The sequence below is a fragment of the Pezoporus occidentalis genome, unplaced genomic scaffold, assembly GCF_034315485.1.
Source record: "Pezoporus occidentalis ecotype Australia unplaced genomic scaffold, CSIRO_AGI_Poc_V1 ctg149, whole genome shotgun sequence".
NCBI classification, from domain to species: domain Eukaryota; kingdom Metazoa; phylum Chordata; class Aves; order Psittaciformes; family Psittacidae; genus Pezoporus; species Pezoporus occidentalis.
The window spans coordinates 204,969-231,517 of record NW_026913305.1 but is presented as its reverse complement, the minus strand read 5'-3'; the positions used below and the strand labels follow the sequence as shown (position 1 = coordinate 231,517).

Below are 26,549 nucleotides of genomic sequence, written 5' to 3'. Positions count from 1 at the left end.
TACAGGGAGCTTAGAAAACTGCCTTTATTCTATTAGTTGTTGGAAAAATGAAAATACAGAAAGAGTTTAGCTGGCTGCAGAACAGCAAGAAGTTCACAGGTTAGGAGTCTGATCACTACATGGTAACCAAACTTACACAAAAAGTTTCGTTTGTTGTTTCTTTTTTTAGTTTTGAAACTGGGTCCAGCAATGAACTTAAGGCAACTGAACAGTTCAGAAGCTTTGAGTGTGAGCAGGCTGTCTTTTCTCATCCCTACGGCATGTCATGGGAAAAACTCCTCCTGGGTGTGCAGACCACTCAAACCATTCTCATGGGTCAGACTCTTACAAATGAACAGGGGAAGAGGATCAGCTGCTTTCCATCGGACTTTATTTTCAAATACAGTTTCTTAAAAAACCCAGAACACCTTAACGCAGAGGTTACAAGTAACAGTATTAGGAAATCCAATTATACAAAAAATACTACATCTAAGCTGGGGTAAATAGATTTATTTTTGGTAACATACATTTAAACTGGCACTAATTACACAGTAACTAAAAGGTAACTAACATGAAACCACAGAACCCTCACTTTTCCATAGCTGAATGGGACTTGGTCATTTCAGAGTGATCACATTTTCAAACTAATGTTTTATACCACTGAGCCATGAAAACCAGATCTTCCTAAATGTGATAGCACTGAAGCTACGCTTGATTCCACAAACAGCCATGTAACTGTTGTACTCAATTAGCATAGGACGTTAGTTATAAAGTAGTTACAGACCAATCCTCTGTGTTGACAGCTTTTTCTCTTTCTAGAGAGAAGAAAGGAGAGAGAGAGAATTGTCTTCAATTAGCGCCTGGCATATCCTGTGAGTGCAGAAAAGGTTTGTTAGAGGAATGTTGAGGTTAACCTTGGGTGCACAGATGAATTTGATGCAGATTGTTATAAAAATCATGGTTGGCTTCTAAATACTGGTAGCAAGATGACTCGATTTTTAAATCTCTTAAGTAAATTATAGATAATGAAAAAGGCCAGTAATCATACACTAAGATTAATAAACAGCACTTCAAAATTACTCAAGTGCAGGGTGCTGCTTTGGCCATCTTCCTCTGGCCACACTTTACAAGAGAAGGCACCCGGACTTTTTCTTGCCACGCCGGGCTTGCAAAGCAGCTCTAGTGGCCATTTCAAAAACCTCCCTCACACCGTCTTTGGTCTTTGCCGAACACTCCATATACCCAAAAGCACCGATGCGGTTTGCCATATCTCTTCCTTCTTCAGGTTTGACAGGCTCCTGTAACAGCACAAAAGCAAGGGGTGAGAACAAGCCAAAACGATGCCAATGTGCACCGGTCATTTCCACCTAGATTCCCTACAAAGGCATTTCTGGATTAAATGTATATAATTAATTGGTTAATTAATAATTAATTACTCCCCTGATAGTGATCCTTTAAATAATAAAAGCAGATTTATAATAAAATCTACTTATTTTCTCAAGATGCAGTGTGCACCTCAGCCTGGATTACAAAGACAGGTGTGTTTGTGTACTGCACCCACTCCCTGAGGACACCATCAGTGTTCTAACACCTCTGAGCTTGAATGCTGCAAGGTTCTTTGAAACTGGATCAAACAATTGCTTATTTCTGAGGAAACACACAACTCTTTGCTACAACTTTCACAAAAGCCTATGGACAAATTCCCAAATTAATGCCTCAGTCTTTGTATAAAAACAAGCATGCAAAAGGAGTAAATATTCCAGGATAGGGCAGAATATCTGCAGTCTCAAACCTGGGTTGGAGGCTTCAGACTCAATCTGAAAGTGAAACCTAGTGATGGGCTCAGGAACGAGCTACAGCATCTGTAGTTACCACCTCAGAACACCTACCAATAAAATTGTTCCCTTTCACATTGCAAACATACAAAATAATTAACATCTCGAGTTGTTCTTTACATAGGAGAGTTCTTTACACACTTGGTGTGTCGATGTCTCCTAATTAATTCCTTCCTACCTCAGGGATGCAGCTCTCCAGCATGGAGAGCAGCTGACTGTTGGTAACCCAATATAGCCATTTGTACTGTTGAGAATGCCTTTTTTCTAAAAGTTGTATCTCCAAATATGAAAAAAGAAACACTCAATTAAAGGCTATGATATCTACTTTCTGGTTTCTGTCATGGTAAGTGTTCATTATGCAGCTCACTGGAAGCTGGCAGCCAGCCATGGAGGCCTATTTAATCCTCTGGCACAACCACTACACACTTCCTTCATTTATTGCAAGGAAAAGAACCTGCCTGCTTCATTTTGGCCAGCTCTCGTCTTGTGTGCTCGTCATTCCTCAGGTCCTTCTTGTTTCCTACCAAGATGATAGGCACGTTGGGGCAGAAATGCTTCACCTCCGGGGTCCACTTCTCTGGGATGTTTTCTGAAAAAACAGAAGTATGACTGTACTAACCCCCACTCCTGGGGAGGGGTTTTATTGTAAAGCTGCTGCCTGAGTGGTTTGAGCTTGATAATCGACACTGACGCCCTTTACTCTTAATTTGGGAATCCAATAGAACTGTTCTGGTATTGCCAAAGATGACAAGCCTCTCTATCTAAGGTAATTTGAAGGCTGAAGGACACCTAACCTCTTGGCTTCTCTACATCTCTCAGTAGCTATTTGACAAGGGTTAGCATAAGAAACTTCAAAGAACAGCATGCAGAATCCTGAAGTAGAAAGTTACGGAATGTTTTGCTTCAAGAGAAACATTTATCTCCAGGAGCTAAAGATGGGCACAACCCAGAAGCATCAGTTTTTACACTACTTCTTCTTTTTATAAAGCAACATCAAGCAATAAATCCAAACTCTCCCATTAACTGTAGCATTAATGTTGTTCTCTACACTCATCACAGATGCACAAAGACTCTGTAAGTCACTTGCAGATTTGCCACTTCTCCCTATCTGCAGCAAACGAATTTGCTCATACACAAGAAACTTCTTCCCCCTGACAGAAATACCCTGGATGACGTTTTTTAAAATGGAACTGCAAACGGAAGACTGGAGGGCTTTTGAAAGCAAAACCTTCATAATTTCTCTGTAGCAGAACTGCTGAACAGGCCAAAACATTCAGCTTTGCTTTCAGAAGCTCTCAGACATCTGAAATTCCCTGGTAAAGGTACCTGCAGGATACATAACCCCCTTTTTCAGCTTTTGAAGAGACATTCACTATTATTGCATTGTTTTCTTGCTTGAAAGACCCCCCCCAGACAAGCATTTTGAAGCCAGTTTTTGTCTACGGCCACATGAGTGGTTCTGCAGCTGCACCTGGAGTACTCGGGGTGCCTGCCTCTAGGTGCAGCACATCTGGCATGTCACTGCTCCCTCCACTCCCCCCAGGGACACAGGCACTGATAATGGCAAGCAGGAAGGGAGGAGAGTGAGTCAAAAAACACCCCAAGATCAGACTTGGCTTAATTAACCCTCTCTCCCTGCCTCCGGGGTTCAGTGAGCCATCTTGCTCCCAGGGCAGTCAGTCAATTTGCTCTCCAGCAGCCAGGGAAGCAGCACATGCAGTGGAAGTGAGCACAGCTCACACCTTGTGTGTGGCTGTTCACAGCCACCCCAGGCAGGACCACAGCACTGCTGCCCACTGAACCTCCAGTTGTTCTAGAGGCAGACAGTGAAAGATGTTTCCAAACACAGAATTAGGTGGTGAAGAGAGAGAGAAGGATTTTCCAGATACCAAGCCAGCAGTGGTTTTTCTATAAAGGGTATTTCACACCCAACTGCCTGTTCAACTGCTGCTGCTCTTCGGGGGCAAAGTAAGGAACAAGAAAGAGCAGCTATCAAACACTACCCCAATCAGGCTGTAATATCACTGTAACAATCTTAAGGAATACTGTGTTTGCTCATTTACTCAAACTCTGTGAATTGTTGCAAGAATGGTATTTTTCAGCCACTGTGGTAGCTGCATGCAGGACTAATCCTTCCACTAACTGCATTTCTGTGCTTCCTGGATCCTTTTTGTCTCATTTCTTCCTAAGACAACTATGGGACGCAGTGGTCATCCATAAGATAGATCAGTACCAATCACTGTAAAGAAGGTTCTTGTCAAAAGTACAGCTGGTCATATACACACACAGAATCCACATGCCTAAAGATCTACCTTAACATTATCTGCATTCTCATAAGAAACCTCTCACTGTCAAGAAGTAGATATGGGAATTTTTACAGAATTTTAAGGAAGTGCTACCGGGTGTATTTGTTTAGCAGGCTACCCTGGATGGATGCAGTAATTACCATTTGAAAGGGACAGAAATCAAACTTCCAGAGTCTTACAGATGAGAGTATCTATCTCCTGCTCCTTACCCTCTTCAGAAAGTCTTTGTCAGATCAAATACATTGGTATCTACACATCAGATTTATAAATCTATCAGTGAAGATTCCGGTCTTGGACTGCACACAGAAGAGGAGATCATCTAATACACAGGTTTTTGAAACATATGTTTCTGGAGCTCAGAAATCTTAAATCAGGCAACTCTTTTTTCCTCTTTTCTCCATGACAAGCACATGTCAGTCACTGTAAAGCTGACTAGGAGAGTACAGATCTTCAGCCACTGCTAATTATACTGGAGAGAGTCCCCTCCAATATACTTCTAAGCCTATGTCTTTAACTCACCAAGGGGAGAGCAAAAACCCCTAGGTTATTTGGGATTCAGAGTGTTTCAATCTCTGGAATAAATGGGGGAGAGAGGAAAAAGGTATGAAAGCTCAAAGCTAGCTCTTCCATACACACAGAAAGAAAGTTGCTCTATTTCCATGGATATAGTGTGGTCCTGAGTGTGTAAGAACCTGCAATTCCAAGGAGAACTTACAAAACAAACAAACAAACAACCCCCACCATAAAATAAACTAAAACTTGCGTGGGCCATGCCACTCAGTGGACACCTGATGTACTTGCAGGGTTCCCAGACAGCAGAGTGCAACTACAGCCTTCCTTTTTCCTTGGGGCCACCCAGGCAGCACTGCCCATAGGATGAGCACACCAGCACCCTGCCCTGACCCACCAGACCACATTGCCGAGTTGGGGCTGCTGATCTAGGGCAGGGAGCTGCCTTCCTGCTATGTGTTGCTCAAATGACACAGCACAGCCCTGGGTAAACAGTGGGCTGCTGAGGCTTTCAAAATGCCACTTAGCATGTTTGAAGAATACAGGTTCCTTTAAGATCTTAATATCTGAAAACTATACATTCAAACCAGTATAACATTCTGAAACTAGAAGAGCTCTCAAGCATTAAAGACCTGAAAACACATTTTACAGGACAATTTCCAAGGGGAGTACAGCAACACAGAGAGGTGGTTCCGATTCAGTTTGTGCTCTACTTACCTAAACTATCAGGACTATCAATTGAAAAACACATAAGTATAACATCAGTATCTGGATAAGAAAGTGGTCTAAGTCGATCATAGTCTTCTTGTCCTGCTGTATCCCACAGAGCCAACTCAACCTGCAGAAGGAAAGTAAGGCAGTTACCCAGATCAGGGAAGTTTTGATTCAGAAGCCATTAAGCAAAGAGAAATGTATAAAATATTTCAGTCAACACCACTTGAAAGGAGGAAACCACAAGAATAACTGCTTGGACAGAGGAACTATTTGAAATTTTATGTTCCATAACTCCAGAAATCAATTTATGCATCTTATGAGACTTTTCTTTATATCTGTGACCAGCGTCCATTCTCTGAAAAGACAAAAGCCACCAGCAAAAAACCAAGACAGAAGAATCTAAGGGAATTTGCTCCAAAGGGATGGACATCTCTCTGATAAGCATTTCAGGAATACCAGTTTTCAGTGAAATTGGACTCTCTTAAGTATACACTTTTTAGGATCATGCACATTTTTAATTGCTTTGCAGCCCTGTACTAAGAAATGTCAGGACTGTACTTATTTGTGCACAAAATCATTAAAACTCCACCACAGCAGAAATTTACTCTTGCTATTTGCTTTGAAATAAACCTGATTTGTGTGCAAAGCTTCTTGTTACTAAGAACTGAATAAAGTAGCTGATGTTCTCAGTTTTTCTGCTTATGGTGGAGCTAGAGAAAAATACGCGTTTAAAACTGCAGAAGGAATAATGAATGTTTAAACTCAGAAATTAAAACTGTAATCAACATCTTCAGGCACACTCTTGCTTGAGGTTCCCTGATGCATCTCTGCCTTTGCAACAGAGCAGGCTGCTGCTTCTTTAAACTCTCATGTACAAAAATTCCAGCAAGAAAGTCCACAGCAGCTCTGATAAAGACAGAACTGGAACCCAAATGTGAGCTTGGGTATGCAATAAAACTGTTCAGTTAAATCTGAAAAACAAAGCCTTAGTTACACGCATATACAAAACAATTATTCTGTATTTCAGTCAGAAATACTCCTCTCAGAGTCACCTCTGGATTTGTGAATGTGAATTTTGTAGCAAATATTCGTATTTTTTACAGAAATGTCTGTTGAGGGCTCCCTCATGTGACACTGGAATCAGCTCCTTTGCTCTGCCTAAACCCCCCCACATCTCATACCATTACTGTTTTGTCTTCACATGGCTTCTGAATGTTTCTGGTGATGCTTTTTTAGGAAAAGAGAGTTTAAGTGGCTGCTAAAAAATAGAGTCTTAAGCACTGATCTACAAACTCCTGTGATCCAGTTTTCTGGAGACAAAGTGCTTGGATAAAATGTATCTTCGAATTACACAAAAATCAGTGGACATTTCCACCACAGAAAATGCTCTGCTGAAGCTGCTCATGCAAGTTGTACTGGCTGCATACAGCTGATAGGCCGTGACTCCCTGATCATCCATGTAGACATGCAGAGATTCAGGCAGAAGGGAATAAGGAAGTTTGAGTAGGTGATAAGAGAGAGAAATTAATATTGTATGTATTTTAAATGCTAGAGTCTAAGATACAATATAGAAACTGCAGAAGCTGTCACTTGAGGGGAAAACATGTTCTAATACTAGTCTCAAAGTAAGTTTTTATTTTTGTATCACAGGAGATAAAAGCTCTTTTTAGACTCAAATGGCATGAACTATCATGATTAAACCCACAAATAATCCATGCCTATAACAGCAGGAGATCAATTTTAATATAAGCCCAAAACTAGCTCAAAGTTTTGTTCATATGGGGATCAAAATTGAGCAGTTTCAATGTCACTGCATCTAAACTAGAATGACTGACAATGTTCTGACTGCACCTGAGCCCAGAGTAAAGGCACATGTCCCACAAAGGGGTGAAACAGGGGAGCTCAGCATTGTAAGCATCAGAACCTCCCACATACTCAACATGAGGACCCATGGCACTCAGGTCAGCTCTCTGTGGCTGCAGTAACAAACCAGAGACATGCCATGGCTGCTTAAAAGGATTTGAAAATGGTTGAGCTTTCGAGATACAAAGTGTGTGCTTTCTGTGCTTCTGGAGTATCATGGCAAGGGACGGTTTTACACATCATGAACTCCCTTGTGTGACATAAATGCAGAAGGCAACCAACCCTGTGTTCAGAGAGCAGTCTTCTGAAAGCTGCCTCTCAGAGCAGGTGCTGGCATGTTTGCTTGTTTGGGAAACAAAAGGACTCAAGAGGCCACACACACTGAAAACTGATTTTCAAAATATTTAAAACTAGAATGAAATATTTTAATGGTTAATTTACTGAAGTAGCAACTGAAAACAAAGCTCAGTGAGCCATGGGCATGCTTGGCTGCTAAAAATTGCATTCCTTTAGACGAGTAGGACAGATGATGGTGACGTGCACTACAAAAATCAAGTCCCTTTGAAGTCTGTCAGTCATCTGCTCTGAAGAGGATTCAGCATGTTGCCAGGAGTGGATATGAAAATAGACTCTCTCCAGAAACTAGTCTTTGTTAATCACAATACCAGGTCCTTATCAAAACAGGGACTCCACTATGCAACTCCAAAAGCTGGTAGCTCTATGTCCTCAGCATGTAGGCACGTCTTTGAATTGCTCCATCCCTTCCCACCTACTGCAACATTTAAGTTGGAATAACTATGTTTTTTAGAATCTCAACTCATATAAGGTTAGAAATAAGTTGTTAAGCAGACACTAGATATGAGCAGGTTCTAGAAAGGCCAGTATGTTTTTCCACAGGAACATACTTAATATTTAAAAATATATTTACAATACAAGCACAAAACATTTGAATTAAACACTTACTAAAGAAGTGGAGATGTGCATGCTATTCTGGATAAAGGCAAGCTCATTCTGGCTGTCACAGCAGTGTGCACATACCTGCTTTCCATCCACTTCGATATCTGCTACGTAGTTTTCAAAGACGGTGGGAACATACACTTCAGGGAACTGGTCTTTGCTAAACACAATCAGCAGACAGGTCTTCCCACAGGCACCATCTCCCACTATAACCAGCTTTTTTCGAATGGCTGCCATAGCTGAAAAATAAAATGACAACTCATTAACTGAGATGCTAATAACAAAGAACCGCTAAACTTTCAATTAATAAGAACTTTCAAATTGGGTCAACATGTGTCCATTAGAGCCACTCACATAGGTACCTGAAATCATGTTGAGTTCAGATTCTCATCTGCTGAGAGAAACATTCCCCAGCACTTGTCAACACACTGGTGAACTACGGGGTGCAAAAATAATAGGAGAGGAGACCAGCCTGGCTTTACATTTCTTGACCTATTCTAAAGGTTGAGATAGGAACACCCTGAGACAGCAAGTGAGCAAGCAGCACTGTCCAGGAGCACCTTATGAAAAGGTGAAAATTGCTTCAATTAAAAGGCAGTAACATTTTTTTGCCATGCTGAGTTGTCTTAACTATAGAGTACCAGTGAGCTGGACTGAGGAGCATCTGCTGCCACGTCAAGAGTCCCAACAGAAGGATCTCAAGGTAACCAGCCTGTTCCTCAAATTACAATTACCACATTGCAAAGGATTTGGAAGGCCACATGCCACTCCCCAACCTGCTTTCCGGGACATCGCTATTACAAGTTTAATACAGCCTGCTGTCAGCTTACATTAAGTAAAGGGAGACATAGAGAGAGACACCACCATGGTGCTCCACACATACATCTGCTGTTCAGTGTATTGTACCAGAAGCCATGGCTGGCTCACATGCAACTTTGTCCTCAGAAAGACAGTACGAAAGCTTGAAAAGTTTCAATGAAAGTCTGGAGTCAGCGTGAGACTCGAGGAGATGATTGTGATGGATTTGGCAATTTACTACAGTCACAAGTCACCCAAGTAGTATGGACAGGGATGGACTGTTCATCTTCACTCCCCACGAATGGTATGTGAGGGGTGTGGTACAAAGACAGCAGAAAAGGTATCAAACCCACCAGAAGGCAAGGGGCCTTGAGAACTCCAACAAGAGGATGTTATGGACACAAGAAACTTACACAAGCCTAAAGAGGACTGGGCAAGTACATGGGAGAAGCTTCCCCTGTGAATTAAAGAATGAAAAGACCACATCTGCCTTAGAAAAATCTCCATAGTAAAAGGACTTTGAGGCTGAGAGAGTACTTTGGGAAGCACTATATATGTGCCTGCTCTCTTCTTTCTTTTCCCTAAGCATTTATTTGCAACCACTGCAGGAACAAGCCAGAGATTCAGGGAGTAACCTGGCTAGAAGAGACTGGAATGAAGACAGAACCGTAACTACTTTATTCTCCATAATATAAAACCACTCCAGGGGAAGCTGCTTAGTCATCCCATGAAGCTTCCTGGAAATGGAGCAATGCCACCATAATACCTACTATTGCATGACCAAAATACCATAGAGGGAGCACCCTTCTGAGTTAACTTTTGCCATGATAATCCCAGTACAAAGCTCTACGAGGATGACTGGGGCTGCTGGCAAGGGCAGAATGGCTCAAAAAAGCATAGAAGAGAATTAAGACACAGAAAACCCATTTTCTCCTTTCTACCTCTTCTTTTGCCTTACGAAATTAAATAAAAAGGTAAAATCAACCATCTGAAAGCAACATTAGTACTCTTAGGGGGTGAAGAAGCAGTGGATATTACAGAGATTCTGTACTTCTGCTCCAGGGGCAAACAGAGAAGGACCATTTTAGCCCATCAAGCTGCGTGGATTCAAGGACTTGTAGCATGTAGCTTTGTCAGACAAAGTGCTCAAGCAATCCAAATCTATCTCTAAAGTGAGCTAATTTCACCTTGTGAATATACATGTGCGCAATTCAAGTTACTTACCTTAGGGGTTTGGGGTTATTTTTGTATTTGTGGAAGGTTTAAAATGATCCAAGCTTTAAAAAGGGTTGTTGTTTTTTTTTTCCAGTGGTTTTAGATGGGTTTGAATACTTTCTAGCAATGGTAATATTTGATTTTTATAGACCTGGAAATCATCTGTCCTCTGTACCAAGTCAGGATCAACTACTTACAAGCTCTACCTACTGTCAGCTTCATCTAATCTGCCTTTCAAAACTGTAATGCTGAGTCCTACAAAACCTCTGAAGCTGTCAACTCCTGTGCTCCACAATATTTACTATGAGAAAATTTCCCCCAGTGTGTACCCTCAACCTTTTCTGATGTAATATAAGCCCATTACTGTTTATCCTATTTGTCACAGGCATAGAAGAATAGTTTATTCCCTTTCCCTAGTGCAGTTGAGAATACATACTTTCATTTGGTCTTCTCTTCAGGCAAAACAATTCCAGTTTATTCAAGCCTTCTCTCTAAATCATATTTCACAGACTTTCCTGTTGCTCCCTCCTGGGCACAGTCCAATTGGCACAAATCTACCAAAGCACAGAGCCCAAAAGCTGAATCCAATATTTCACCTGGGGCTCTAGGAACATTAACTAGAGCTGAAGGATTAATTTATTTATTGATCTTCCAGGATACACTCTTGCTTAAACTCCATACTGGAGTGTGTCGTTCCCCCCCCCCCCCCCCCCCCCCCAAAGACAACAGTGTCCATACATTTATCTTTCAATTCATGGTAACTCCCAGATCTTTTATCTTAGGACAGCCACATAGTGAGCTGCTCTCTATTCACACAGCTGAACATTCTACTGCCATGCTTTTATTTATCCTTCCGCTGACAGATGTTCTATTCTACCTTCAAGTTCTAGTTCTGTCCTCCACCTTAATCACAGTCTTTCTCAAATCCAACTTTAGTAATAATTATCTAGGTCACTGATGAAACCACCCTGGAGACAAAGCAGGTGGATGACAGGATGGGATAACCTGTCCTTCTTCAGCATCTTCCCTCTTTCCCCCTTCTGTGCTAGTGGCTGGGGCTCTGGCCCTTGGTCAGTTGTGTTACCTGCAATAGCACATAGGGTAGGTGACCAGCATAACCTATGGATAACTGTCTTTTTCTGTAGATTATCAGAGCAACTCTTCCTAAATAAATCTGTTACTTCAGACTTTTTTAAACGTTCCTTGCCAGCTGAATATCATTTTATGCTTTGGCCTTCTATACACTTATGCCAAAGGTCTACAAGAGAACTGTAATTCTTTAAAAAAATCCCAAACAGTATCATTTAAAGTAGTGCTTTCTATAAACCCTTTCCTAAAAAAACCCAAACAACACACAAAACCCCAACAAAACCCAACCCTCCCCCAAAACACAAACCCTTGAATTTATTTTTTTACGTATATATTTCAAGAACTTTATTTTATCTTTGCAATATCTTTTTCCTGAGAAAAGCCTATCATGAAGCTCTCCCTTACCAAATCTTTCCTGAAATCTGTTGACTTTGTACCCAACATGGAAAACCACTGTCAACCCAGGTGCCCTTCAGCAGTGTAGGCTCAGCCACTTCCTTCCCACTGCTTATGACTCGACTCACCCCATGAGACTCTCCCCTGCTCAGTATTTTATATGCAGGACAGTCTCCAGGACACCTCACATCTCCTGATCAGTGCCCTCTGTCTAATACTTCAACTACCTAGGTAATTAAAATTTTCTCATCACCACCTTCTAGAGGACCCTTCAGGACACTCACAAAAGGCTTTAATCACATTATCTTTTCTTGGTGGCCTATGGCACTCTCATATTTTTACTTCCAGAGCATTACCACAGAACAATTCCTTCCTTGGAGGAAATGTGTTGTATAAAACTCAGTAGAGGATGCAGAGATCACCAATTACATCTTAGAAGCTTTCACTTGCCTCCAAAGCCCGAGGAGCTGCTTTTGATTTGCTTACTTCAAGCAAAATTACTGGGCATGCAGCACAGGCTGAGGATAGTTTGTTTATGGACCTCAACATATTTTCAGAAACAGCTCAGATATAAATGCGGGGTAGACACAGACACATCAGGATGTCAGGTCTGATCACTGTATAGATCCCTCCATCCACCTCAGAAGGAAGTCATGAAACATCACAACCACTTGTTTCTTTCTGACATTAGTGGTTACAAACTTCTCAGCTTTCTGGTACTTTAGATTTCTCCTCTGCTGGTGAGGCTGAATCCTTACCTGCTGCCACAACAATATCCTTCACTTCTATTCAACCTGTGGACGTTCAAGGATGGAGCACTGCTGTTAAGCCTGCACCTAGCTTTCTTCTTACAACAGATTCATCTTGTCTGTATCACTGAAGGTCTTCATGCATATGGAAACCATTCAGCAGGGCTACAACGTCCCAAACCTGCATATTCAATCTTCAAATGTTAGCAGACATCTGGCCACAGCAATAGCATCCCATAATCCACGCATTAGCATATTTACAATAATAATGTCTTCATTTAGAGGATTCAGTGTACAGATCAGCATCTTTCAGCTAATTATTTTTAGATGAAATAAATACATTCCTATCCAGTGAGGAGCTGGAAGGGACTGGCAGGTTTGGCAAATACTCAGAAAAGCAACACCTCTGTAGTAAAATAGAGGAAAAACAAGATTGCTTAGAATGGAGCTACAGCTTAGTGGTGCGTATCACAAGGACAACACTAACAGCATTCACAGCAGTCAGGTCCTTCTGCTGCACTTTGGCATGCTTTGGTTTACTTAATCAAGTGTTCTGAAGCCTTGGACCAAATTTGCTTTTTGATTTGGAAATCCAAAAGTACTTTGCTAGCCTAAAAAGTTTCATTTAATATGTACAGTACTTGCATGCAAGTTAGTATCTGCTGCAGCGCAGCCTATCACCAGTGAGTGTGTCTACATTCAGAGGTAAAAAAGCCCAGCTATATGAACTACCTAAGAGGATATTACAAATAGACCAAATCCAAGCTACTACGACCTCACTGTTAACAAAACACAAGTACCACATATTCATCCTTTTAAGCAATGCTTGGAGTAGGAAGAGACCCATAAATCCAGAAAGCTGCTGGAACAGCACCACTGACAATGCACACAGAACATGGAGCAAGAAGCATTCTATCCCACTTAGTGTAGCAGAATGGCTGCAGTGATCTTCTAGGGGAATCTGTGCTGTCTTCTGCAGCAAGATGACAGATCTGCAATTTTTTCTACTCTTAAATGAACCACTCCTCCCACCTCTTCATTTGTAGGATTCTTAAAACCAGCTAGTCTGCTAGATTCAAAGTGGAAACTCTCACAACATGACTCGAGTGACTCATCTAAATGGAAGAGATTCAGTGATGACATTTCCTCAACCTAGGCCAATGCCTTTCACAGGTATTGCAAGAGCTTCAGCCATCATTTACTCAACCCCACTAACATTACAGCTTACAACACAAGGAGCTCCTGTTTGCCAAGTTGCCACACCAATATCCTTGTTGCATGAGACTGCTATTTCTAAGTGCAGTGACGCTCCCAGACTCATGCAGCATAAAGCTCTGCTTGTTAAAAGAATCCAGAAAATACTCCAGAAGAACGGGAAATGGGGAAAATATTCCCTCCCCCCCGCCTTTAAAATGTACTCCTCTACCCCAAGTATTCCAAGTATTATTGTTTACTGCATGGAATTTGCCTCTTCTCTTCAGCAGGCTATTTATTTTTACAAGGAACAACATTTCCAGTGCCCCCTCTCCTGCAAATCCCAAGGCCACACAGCACGAGTGAGGATTGTGGACACACTGGTGACTTGGATATCTGAAGTTAGTTAAGCTGGTAACAAACATGCCAGGTTTGCCTGTCTCACCCTGAATCTCATCCTGGAGAAAGTAATAATGTGGGGAAAAAAACTTTTTACCACCACAAACGCATTCTGACTGGATTTAATTTCAATACCAATCAACTACCATCAACTTCATGTTGCCTGTTGGGTCAGATGGGCAGATCTCCTCCTGCTCTGTACTTAAGCAGTTTGCTGTTGAGTTACAGCCTGGTATTCTTCTCACTTCCTTCATTTCCCCCTGCATTCAGCCAGTCGTGTCCTGGGACAGCAGCAGGAAAAGGCCAAGGCTGAGGAACCAGAAGATGAAACCCTACTCAGGTGTCCAGCAGCCCAACCAGTCAAGCCCTGCCCTCTACCTACCAGAAGGGAGAACCGCCTCTGCACCAGGACCTGAATTTACTGCTAAAATACACTCACATTTGTTCCAAGTTTTGACAGGGAAGAGGACGGAGTTTCCGCAAAGACTCTAGTGATGAAGAGGACACAGATGAGCAGGCTTTCCCCACAGCTTCCTTCTGGCTGTTTAGCATAGCAAGGTCTGGCATCAAAAATGAGAACTATCAAAACAGTTTGGAGTAGAAAGCACATCAGTCCAAAGGCAAATATGTCTGCTTTTAGGGCACCTGTATACAGTGAAGAAACTGAGATGGAATACGGAGCATTTGAGTGGGGGAAATGATCCAAAGAACATCAACAGAGAACAGGGAGGAGATGAGCGAACAGGCCAGGAGGAGGATGGCAGAAGGATGTAACTGCTCAAACCTACCCTCCTTTAGAGCAGAATCCAGGATTCTCCACTACACTTTTCATTAGTTAAAGTATGTACAAACAAACGTCAGAAACATTTGCTGTTGAAATGCTATTCAGGTTGCTCTAAACAAGCTCCTTTGAGCATACACAAGCCTATCGTGCTATCTTTTTCCACATAACGCATACAGGATGGACATGCTCTTAAATTTAGCAATAGTTGTGAAGTAAAGGAAACCGTGAGCCCAATTCACCTCTTACAGAGGTTGCAAAATGGGTAACAAACAGCCTTGGGACTGCAATAAGCATACAAAAAAAACAAAAACAAAACAAAACAAAAACAAACCTAAGAATTAAAAAAGATGATTCAATCAGATAAAGGAGTTAGTGACAACCCATGCTTGTCTACAGGGTTCCTAAAAGACCCTGGAAGAACATGATGCAAGTGACCACCGATTTATTGTCTTTATTTCCAAAGACATCCAGAATAGATCCCATCTGTGCAGCTGCACTGAAAGTAAAGCCAGATTAACTCCATGCTCAGAGTGGTCATGCACATTTGGTATAATGTACAACTTGAAATCAAGTGTTACTGGGGTAGAAATATAGTTCAATTACAAGCTACTGGAATACAAGCACTAAAACTAAGAATGCAGTCACTGCTATAAAGGAAACAGTCACAAAGCATATTTTAATTATGAAATGTACTGAATTCTGTGCAAACTTGCCTGTGGACACTTGCATTCACAAACAGATAAGCCACATTATTTAAAGCAATGCTAACAAGGCCTTTGGGAAACAACTATATTTATATTCCTTGCAGCATCCAGCACATAAAGCAGTTTGCCAGTACTGCAGCAAGACAGACCTGTTTCTAACTATGGTGCTATGTGGGAGCACTTGGTAAGAAAAAGCTATCTGCTGGGGGTTTTTGGAGGGTTACATACAAAATTAACACTTTAAAAAATTCCCAAAACTGGCAGAGCACAGGGCAGGCCACTGACACTGCAGTAAATGTAATCCACAGAGAAATAGTAATGTTCTGTTCTAAGACTGTAGTACAATTGAAAAACTGATACAGAAGATCAGCACAGTATCCAATAGGATTAAAATACTGGACATGGGTCATAGGTCCTTCAGGAAGGTCCTTGAACAGGGAGAGACAGACATTAGGCTTTCTGCTAGCAGTTTATTCCAACTGTGTGTTAACCATGATAAAGCCTGACAAGTTTTACTAGTTTGGTAAAAATGCTTTGCAAACATAGCTGTACACTTCCAGAGCAGCTTTAACCTGGAAGAAGTATAGCTGTGTTATAACCCCAGCTCATAAACCTCACCAGGTCTCAGCTAACTCCACAAATAAGCAGCTCAAACCATTTTGTATCACATCACCAGAATGGGGAGCAGGGGCAGCTTAACAGCATTAGCTCTTAACGCTGGCTGCCAGTCCCGGTGAACCCTTAAAGACTGATGTGTTATCGGAAAGTACAAAACCAGTGTTTAATAGGCATGGGCACACAAGGCATTTCAATCAAGCACACACTGTGTTGTTTATGCTGCCTCTATGATGGATGGCATAGTGCAGGAGATTCCTCCTCCAGGATAAAGGCTGCCAGTGCAAAGATCCTGAGGACACCCGAATGGGCAGCCAGTGCTAGATCCAAGTTGGCTGTCATGCGGACAGAGTACATCTAATCTGAGATATCATGTGAAGTCTCAAAGCTGGATTCATCATATCAAATTGCAGCCTCTGCCCTTGCTTTCCTCTTCAGGATAAATCCTGTATCATATGATTTATCTGACTCTGAGACAAAAATGGCTTTGGATTCTGATATATTTTCTTGATTTCTAACTACCACAGGAAAGATCAAACCATTTTGCTTTGCTCTCCTCCCCTGCTCAGCCCACCCACCTGTGCTTTACAGGCATGATGCCTTAGCATGACCAAGCACTTCCAGAACACACAAACTACCTTTTGTTAAACACCCGAGCCACGACCTGTGCAACCCTCTACATCTGCACCGTGTCCCACAAGCAGCTTCAGCACAGACATCAACCAGGGGACCAACTTGTCCCTGGAGCTAAACTTACATTTCCTACATCTAGAGACTCACAGACCATCCTTTATTACAGGTCTACACACATAAAAAAATGAGCATATTGCCTTGGGACTGAAGTCCCTCCACCTCAGCACCCGGCATTTAGGATCAGCTTAGGAGTGGATTCCTACAGAGAAGCAGAAGAGAAAGGAATGAGAAGCTTCTCCCTCCATGCTCTCCAGCCTCCAACCATTTTCAGCTCAGCAGCTTCTTGGGTCAGATGTGGTTCCCATGAATTTGGTAACCTCAAACAGATTTTTCTTCCATAAGCTTGTCCAGACGTCTTTTGAACCCAGTAAACTTCCAGCACTCACAACATCCTGTTGGAAGGAGTTCCCACAGCTTAATTACACATTGTGTGTAAAGCCACTTCCTTCAAATTTAAGATTGTCCCTATTAGTCTGTTTTACTGTCTTCTAATTCCAAAATGGAAAGAGAGCAAACAGTTTACCTCACTCACCCTCCTTCTGCTGCTCATGTAGCAAGACTTTCCAGACTGTAGCATCCTAGCATACATCTGTTTTAGCTTTTAATACCTTTACACCTTTGACAGCAGCAGCTGGGGGATCTGTCAGCTGGCTGCTCATAGCATAAGGAGTAACAAAGTGGTAGAGGTGTCACCATGAAATGCTTCAGCCAGGAAGGGCCCTTGGAAGCCCAGCAGCACAGCAGTGTGTATCTTCCCATCCCACATCGTCCAGGCACAGCCCCAGATGCACCAGGGCTGAAGCAAACAACTGGGGCCCCAGGAGCTGGAGCGCAGAGGGTTTTGACAAGCCTGTGCTGTTATATCCATTGAGCCACACCCTGAGCTGTGTTTCAAGTGCAAACAAGCCGCAGCTCAGTCATTCCTCGGTGGTTTCACTCCTTGCTTTAACTCAAGTGCAGACTATCTTGCCTTTAAGGCAGGTGATAACAGAGTCCCTGAACCGTCTCAGGCCAGCAGTTACATTTTCTGCATTAGCACAGGGTTTTTTTGTCAGTTCGTTTATATGGCCTCTGCCAATTTCTTCATACTGGTATTTTGTGTTTCCTCCAGGTGATGGGGAAGAAATACAGCCCATGTTCACTAGAGACAGATTCATTTGAGCCTTCGCTCACCTTTTAAAGCTGTCCTCTTTCTACTAAATTTAATATGAACCATATTGATTTTGTCCTGGCTTCATTTCTAATTGACATGCAATTACTGTCAAGTGATAACTGAAGGCTGAGATGAACACCTCTACTTAAGAACCAAACTGAAACAATGAACACTAACTGTTTCTGTTTCCCCCAGTCCAGGCTGAGTGATGTTGCTGTAATTCCTTCCTGAGCACTTTGTTACTTAGTCCATTATTGTACCTGGGATTGATGCCTTAGTCTGATGGGATTATCATGATTAAGGTTGTCCTACTTCTCTTTGTTATTACTACATATTCGCATTCTTTCAAACTCCTTAAACTGTTGCAGTATGTAGAGCTTTCTGAAAAAAAAAAAAAGATGTCTATAACCCCCTCCATTCTCAGGCCAGAGATCTTCAGAACTTAGATATATCAAACCAGAGGTGTCAGTTACCAAGTCTGGTCACATAAAGCATGCAATATAATTCAATCTTTTTAAATTTCATTCAAAGGGATAATCAAGACACCTGATTACAGGGAATTTCCCTGGGAACATGTAAGTAACTGGTGAAAGATGGGGAAGAAACCAGAGAGAAGGAAATGCTCACCTCTCACAGAAGACCATCAATTGAACCTGAACAGCCCAACATTCCTAAATGACCTGAAAAAGCCAGGAAAAATAGCAGTAACAAAATTTATTGATGATGTCAAGATGCCCAGGTAGTAAAGGCAAGGGCTTACAGTGATGAATTTCAGAAACTTAACAGATGTTGTGTCTAAGAACTAACATTTGAAATAGATAAATGTGAAGAGATACAAAAGGCAAAAAAAACAGATTCAACTTTCTATATGAAATGATGGCTGGGAGCCGATCACTGTTGCTCGAGAGCAGTATTTTAGGGTTATATAGTTAAATCCTATAAAACAAAAGCTCAACACTCTGAACAGTTAAAAAAAAAAACAAAACACCACTAAAATTCCATTTTTAAGCACTAGGAAAAAATGACCAAACCAGAAATCATTAAGCTGATGTAGGAATCCACAAACACACCTGCATCACTCTGCAGTTGTGATCCTCCCCATGACAAGAGGCTGTAAGGGAACTGGAAATGACACAGAGCAGGGCAACACGGATGATTAAACCACAGAACAGCCTCCATATGAAGAACTATGGCTGAACTGGAAAAAGGAAAATCTGGAAGTGACACAACCAAGGAAGAAAATTATTACAGACACTTGTCCAAGATGCTAAGCAGTGGTGAGAAAAGCTGGGACCTGAATGTTCACTCTTTAAGCACTCTGGATGAGCCAGGTTCAAAGCAGAGGCAGGCAGGGCACAGAGCAAGGTGTTGCTGCTTCTAACACATTTCAACTTTTTAAGTCTCTTTGAGCCCCCTTTTTCTCTCAGTTACACTTCATGCTTCTAAACTTCTGGTTTGTATTTTCTACTTTCAGTTTCAGCTTTCCTCATATTTCATCTGTAAGGCTTTCTTGCATTGTTTTTAAGTGCAAACAAAACAGATGCCTTCATTTCCTTTCCAAGTTATTGAATTTGCTTTCAATGCTTGACTGGGGGAAAATAACGCAAAAGGAGGTTCCTGAAACATCATTTCTAGGCCTGTTTAAGCCAAAATTGTTAGAAACTAAAATAGCAATAACTGCAACCAAAAGTATCTTAACATCGTCACCGTGCATCCTGTTTTGCAAACACCAAACTCAGAAAGGCCCTCCTGGTCTACTACAAGTTTTTCTTTCTTCTTATCTGCAAAGTTCACCCGTGCGCTGTTCACCTCCCTGCTTCTATAGAATTAGGAAATTATAACAATTTCAGAACCCAGGAAAGACTAATTCCAGCATTTCTCCCCTGCCCTACTCTGCCATGACAAGTCCCTCTCCCAGGCTGAAGGCAAAGCTGGAGCTACATGGGCAGAAAGCAGCGTTTTGCCCTCAGGCCCTGGGGCTGCCACTGCTGTCCTTTCAGCCTCACTCAACATCCCTATGACTTTGCCCCTACCAACTAGATCTATGTTATCTGTAGGTATGATGACTTAAGAGAAATTTCTCCTATGCAGCACCGAGTCCCAAGATTACTTTGCACAAAATGAGATTGGGGTTAATATTGAGGTAATTACAGTAGATCTGTGGATATCCACTCATGTGCAATCTGCAAAACACTTTGCATTTGTGCCAGGCTTTTTTTTCTTCATATTCTCTCTTCCCAGACACCTCCAGCATGTCAAAACGGATGTGGAGCACCCACATGCTGAAGAGGACAGGCTCCCCCTGGGTGAGAAGACTCTGTCTTTAGGCACCCACTGCTGCCCTGTAGCTGGCAGCAGAAGCATGTATGGACCAGAGAACACCAACTATACCAGACAACCATCTTTCTGTACCCACAGCTAACACTCTCACCTGTGGTTCCTTCTCCCACCACAAGACATCTGCTAAGGTTGTACTGGTTTAGGTCAAACACCCCTCAAGTCCAGCACCCTGCCTGATACATGCAGGTACCTCAACTGATTAAGACAGAGCAAAAGAAGAGCAAACGCACTGATATCTCTGTATTTTCTCAGTTTCCAGCTTGGGAGTATTCTTAGCTTTTTTAATCTTTGTGATCAACAGCCCATTTGATAGCATTTTCTTCTGTTATTTTATCTGTTTAATTCTGAAGCCACATAAATCATTGTCATTCAAAGCACTTTGTGGTGCTGCATTCTACAGTCTCAATACAGACTGCTGGAGTGGCAACATCAGTTTTGATCTAGACCAGACTGTGCTCAGACACATCTTTGCCAAGCTCAAGGCTTCAAATCTTTCTAACCATCCCTTGTATGGAACCAATTTCTTATCCTTGATCATTCTTCTCAGCTTTTCTGGTTGCCTTGTATCTCAAAGTCCATCTTTCTTCACACAAAACCACAGTAATCAGCATGCTCAGAACTGAGAGCTGTACAGTTACCTTCTTTCCTTCTTTCTTTCTCCAAAGCCCCGCACACATGCTCATATGAGCACAGTTGAGTTTTAAAACTTACATTTTCACAGACTTATGACAAGCTCTTCCTCTTAAGTAGCAATAATTCACTTTCACCCCACTGGTGCACAAAAAAAAAAAAAGATAATTTTTTTCCTCCAACTTTGTATTTATCAGATGAACAAATTCATCTGACATTTTGCTGCCTGGACTTCAGTGTCAGGAGGATGAGCTGCAAGCTGTTTTTTCTTCCCTTACTACCTCATACCTTTCTCAACAGCTCATTTATGAGTATGCTAAACAACATAGGTGTAACACATATCCCTATTCTTCTCTTGTCCCAAGCTTCCCTTCTCTGTACTTGTTGAGTCATTCAAAATCTCCAGCAGATTTAAGCAGCACAATTTCTCTTTGCAGAAGCCACACTGACCTTCTCCTATGGTTAAGTTGTCAGACCATCTGGTTACTTTTTTTTTTAAATAATTTATTTTTTAAGAAATCATTGAACTCCGCGATATCCTGCTCAACTAGCATTAAGAACTGCTACCATGTAAAGCCATCTTTTCTTTCTCGGGCTTCAAGGTACTAAGGAGTTACACAGTATCTTTAACAATTCGGTCACTTCATGCCCAAGTCTCCTTTGGAACCCCTGGGCAAGCACCAGCTGGTCCTGGCATTTTGTAACTGTATTTATCACTTAGCTATAAACAATTCTTTGCTGGAACTTCAAGCAGAGACAGATCTTTCATCGAGTGCTGCTCCACATAAAGAGAATTTCTGACATAGGAACCTCCTTGGACATCTCCACAGTCAACAGGAATATACATAAAGTCATTTAACTTTCTACTGATGGCTTCATCATTAAGTTTGTTTTTTTTTCACTTTTTCATCATCAATTGGCCCTCCAGACTCCAGCACCTTTCTTGCTTCTGATGTACTTAAAAAATAATATATATATTATTTTTTCTATTAATATGATGTTGCTCAGAGTTGTTCTGGTGGGTCACTGTATTTTTCATTTGACTTGCCAGAGTTCATGTTATTTACTCTTCTGGTCAACTTCATGACTTGAACTTTCTGAAGGCTGTATTCTTATTTCTAATAATTTCTTTATCCCAAACTGCATGCTTATTCTCATCTGTCAACATTCCACAGTATAATTTAAAATCTTCCCAACAACATTCCAATTTCAAGCACAGAAGCCTGGTCTGCTGCAGTTTACATGGAACCCAGCCTTTCCAAACAGCTTTTGGACTAAGGGTCAAAAAATGAGCTAATTCACTCTGTCAGTACCAAGTCAAGATCCTACTCTAAGACACCTTCTCATCTCACACAATTTCAACAGAGTAGATAGAAAGTGAAGAATAAAGAGCCTCCAGGTGTAAAATGTAAGAAAAGTGAAATGTTAGCAAAGAATGCAAACAGAGATAACTAGTATTTGGAGAGCTGATAGTTCCTTCAAACCACAAAAACTATGATGATGATGAGGAACCACTTTGTACACATCCACACTAGTGACCTGCTCCAAATGCCATAGTTCAATCAATCAGTCAGTACGTGGTCAGGTGAGACAGAACCACTTATTGCTGCAAAGCACTGCAAACTAACTGAGCAGAAAGATTGAATTCAGCCCCACTTCTGATTAAATCAACAATAAAAAAAGAAGCAATCAAAAACCCCACAACTGTCAGAGCTTGAGAAAAGAAAGACCTCATATTCCTAGTGGGTGTACTGCCCAGTATCACTCAGTATACCAGTGGCTCTCCATCTGTTCCTTCTGCTAGAGACCTTAGTCATGAAGGCTGGTCAAAGACAGTGAACCTTGTTCTGATGAGTTTAATTAGATGATTCACTTAGGAAGGACTGGCTGCTAGCTGGGTGTACACATCAGGGGATGGCAAGTATCTTCATTAAAAGGTAGTTTATGGATACCTCAGTTCTTCCACTGTCTCAAATGCCATTCTCAGGTGAAAACATGGTGATAGGAAAAAGACAGAAGAGAGCATGAACAGAGCAGAGCTGCTCCATTAACTCCAATTATGCTTTGGGTAGCTTTTGCTCACGCTTCAGAATGAGGCAAGAACAGAGATCACATCAAGGCTAGAAGGCATCTGGACACCTAACAGTGGTTTAATATGGCTTAAAGCAACAATAAATTAACCAGAGGCAGTCTTTGGGGATATTTGTTCTTATCTTTGAGATGATCCCCAAAGTAATAAGCAACTACCTCTTCCTACTCAGTTACCTAGCTATTTATACGTAGTATCCAGTGTTGCAAGAGAGGAATCACACCACCAGGCAAGCAGCAGAGGATTTTCATCCTGCATTCAGGTGTGTGCATTTGCATAGCTGTACTCTGGGAGTGACGGCTGTTGCCATTTGGTGCATTTACTTTGCACAGCACTGTTCTGTATTATAGGGTTTCACTCCTTATTACATGTTTACTACGACAGACTGATCACAGATCAATTTCAGATTTAAATGGTACGCTGTTGAACCTTCACTGACATGCTAACTTCCTCAAACTCACCAACTAAACTTTTCCTCCATATTAGTTAAACTGCGTTTGAAGACAAATCATAAGACAACAGAGCAGTACAGGCCAGATTACACACATGTGGAATAACACATGAGCCAGACTAAAAGTTAGTATAAAACATAGAAGACAGAGTCTGTGCAGAGACTTGAAAAGAACCTAATGATATCATAGCAGCAAGGAATAAAATGTTGCAGAGAGACTGAAGGAGATACAACAGGCTAGTGAGAAGGCAGCAGCCAAGGTCGGAAATTTCTAGGGTGGAGTGGACCACAGAAAGGGTTCAGGGCAACATAAAGATGTTGAGAAAAAAAAGCTTAAGTGTAAAAAGTAGGGGAAATAAGAGTTACCATTAAAAAAAAAAAAAAAAAAAAAAGAGGGCAATGATATTTCCAAGCTGCCCTCAAACTATCAAATTGGTTTTATTTGGAATTTGCTTATCTGAAGAGCCATCGCTGGTCTCACATCCTGGTGGCAGTTAAGATCATTTAGGATGTTTTTACTGTCAGTTCCTGGCTCAAAGAACTCCCCGCCTCTGGCACTCAGTTGCTGTGGCAGTGGGCCAGAGCTGGAGTATAGTGAACTACAAGGGATAACACAGGAGCTGCTCAGCTTAGCTCTGTGACCACATTTCTTTTGTCCCTTGTGCTCTTCTGTCTTGAGAAATTATTTTTTAAAAAAACCTGTATTTCAGTGTTAAATTACACAAATCACTCATTACAATTCATTTATGTCAAGCATTTATGCTGAATAGGCTGTGAAACATTCCAGTGAACTAATTAAAATGAAATAAGGCTAATGGCAATTGTTTTTTTTGTTTTTAACATGCAAAGTTGGTCCAAATCAGAGCCAGTAGTGCTCTGTGGCTGGAAACCTGGGTAAGGACAGGAGGAAGGCACAGCAATGTATCAGAAGAGCCTTCAACATAAAAGTATTTTCACAAATTATCTCTTCAGGGAGAGACTTCATGTTTCCCCACTGAAAAAATCCCCAAATAAAGCCACTGGAAACTCTAACACTTTGAGTCCCATACAACATTTAGGACACGTAAAACTAATTTTTTGAGATTTCTGAGCTAGCAGCACACCATTTAAAAATTGCACAGGCAGCGGAACTGTTACCTAGTCTAAGGTCTGGGTGGGGGAACTGCAACAACAAACCTAACATTCCCTAGGTAGGTCCTAGAATTTAGCCTCCTCCGAATCCTGCAGCACACGCAGAGGGGGGTGGAATCCGCTGCTGACAAACGGCTCCCCGCACCAAGCAGGTGAACTGCAGCGGGACAGAAACAAAAGCTGGATATAAGGCAGCAACTAAAAACAAACAACTCCCCGTTCCAGACATCTCACCGAGAAGCTTAAAGGGGTACCAGAGCAGTTAAAGTATCATCTGACTGAGGACACCACTTGTCCTAATCCTCTAACTCTGTAAACCTCCAGAATACGTTTTTGGTGTTTGGTTCTTTTACCAAAGTAGTCTCGAGGTGCCTCTCGCCGCAGACGGAATGAGCTTCCCGACAAAGAATCTTTAGCTACCACTTAATTTAAAGCTGGGTATTTTTAAGTCCAAGGTAGGGGCTGCTGGGCCACACGGTGCCGATCGCGCTAAGAATTCGTTTCGAACCAAAACCGCTCGCTTTGCCAGACTCTTGTCCGCGCGCCTAAGGCCCGAGGAGGCCGCACCGGTAAACAGCAACAGAACGGGAAGTTCCGGGCCCCGCTCCGGGGGCGGTTTCTGCCCCGCGCTCGGCTCGGACGTTACCAGCGCCGGGAGCTGCTTCCGCGGGAGCCCAGCGCCACGGCCCGGCTCCCGCGCGCGCGGCTGACGTCACCACAACAAGCTGCCAGTCAGCCGGGTCACCCCCACCGCCCGGTGCCCTCTCGTGTCACACCCGCGGCCGCGGGGGACGGCAGTTACTGTCGCCTCCGCACCGAGCGCGGTCCGCGCCGCGGCACAAGCGGCTCCAGTTGGGGGGAGCCTTCAGGGCCGCGCCCCGGCCCGCTCGTCTCTGCCCCCACCTCCCCCGCCGCCCGGAAAAGACCCCGTTACCGGCCCCGGAAACCTGGGGGCTCTCGAGGGGCAGCCGGGCCGCCGCACACGCCCTCCGCTTTTGTGCGCGCGATGCCGCTCGGACGCTGCGGCGATAGCCCCGGCCGCAGGCCACGGCGCGGGATCCCGTCGGGGGAGGGCGGGCCCCACCCGGCGGCGGCGGCGGCGGCGGCGGCACGAAAGGAGGGGGAGAAAGCCGGCGAGCTGCCTCCCTCCTACTACCCACCCCCCGGTAGGCGAAGAACCCTCCCCGGTACCTGCGGCCTAGCGCTGGGTCTCACTCCCGCCGCTTCCTGCTCCAAAGGCCTAAGATCGAGCAGCGGCGAACGGAAACGGGCGGGGCGGGGGCGTGCGCGCTCACCGGCCCGGCGCGACGCGACGCGGCGCTGCGCTGCGCTCCGCTCCCTCAGACCGGCCCCACCCGGCACCGCCCGCCCACGGCCCGCACGCACCCGCGCGCGCGTCCCCGACGAGCCAATCAGCGCGGCCCGGCGCGGGGGCTGCCGGGAAAGAGCGCTATAAAAGCCCCGGTGCTATTTACGCCGTGTGGGTTGGGCTTGCGTGTCCTAGTGCATGCGGTGAGGGTCCGCAGCTGATTCTGGGTGCGCCCCGGGCCCGCCGTGAGGTCTTCTCTGGTGGGTGACTTGCTGGGGAATGTGTGCGCGCTTCCCTTGCTTATCTTTGGGCTGGGCGAACCTGTGGAGCAGCCACCGACTTGGAGTTTTCGGTGCTGGGTACCCGGGGGCACCTGGGTCTCACTAGGCTGGGGTGAAGCGGCTGTGGTAGGGAGTTGGTGTATGAGGGTGTCCTGTTTGCTTACAGGCCTTTTAGATGAGCCTGTCTGGGCTGAGAGTTGGTTCCCTATTTCTTTGAGCCAGGCAAGTCAGCTCTGCTGTTAACAGAAGCTGGGCAGAGCTGTTGGAAGAAGCTGAAGAGCTGACAGGGTCAGACTACACCATGTCTTATTGCCAGGATCTTCTGAGCATGTCTCTGGTGTGCCTGATGGTGGGGATTGTCCTCG

The 26,549-nt window shown here is 43.2% G+C and overlaps 1 protein-coding gene across 1 annotated transcript; it reads right to left on the bottom strand.

Annotated features, from left to right (window-relative positions):
- Positions 1-25,947, bottom strand: RHOA (ras homolog family member A). Its single transcript, XM_062610635.1, has 5 exons — positions 25,786-25,947; positions 8,246-8,403; positions 5,348-5,468; positions 2,273-2,403; positions 1-1,277 (listed from the first exon to the last, which is right to left on the bottom strand). Exons 2-5 carry the CDS (start codon positions 8,399-8,401, stop codon positions 1,104-1,106), a joined length of 582 nt encoding a protein of 193 aa, XP_062466619.1. The 5' UTR covers positions 8,402-8,403; positions 25,786-25,947; the 3' UTR covers positions 1-1,103.
- Between the last annotated feature and the right edge of the window lie 602 nt (positions 25,948-26,549).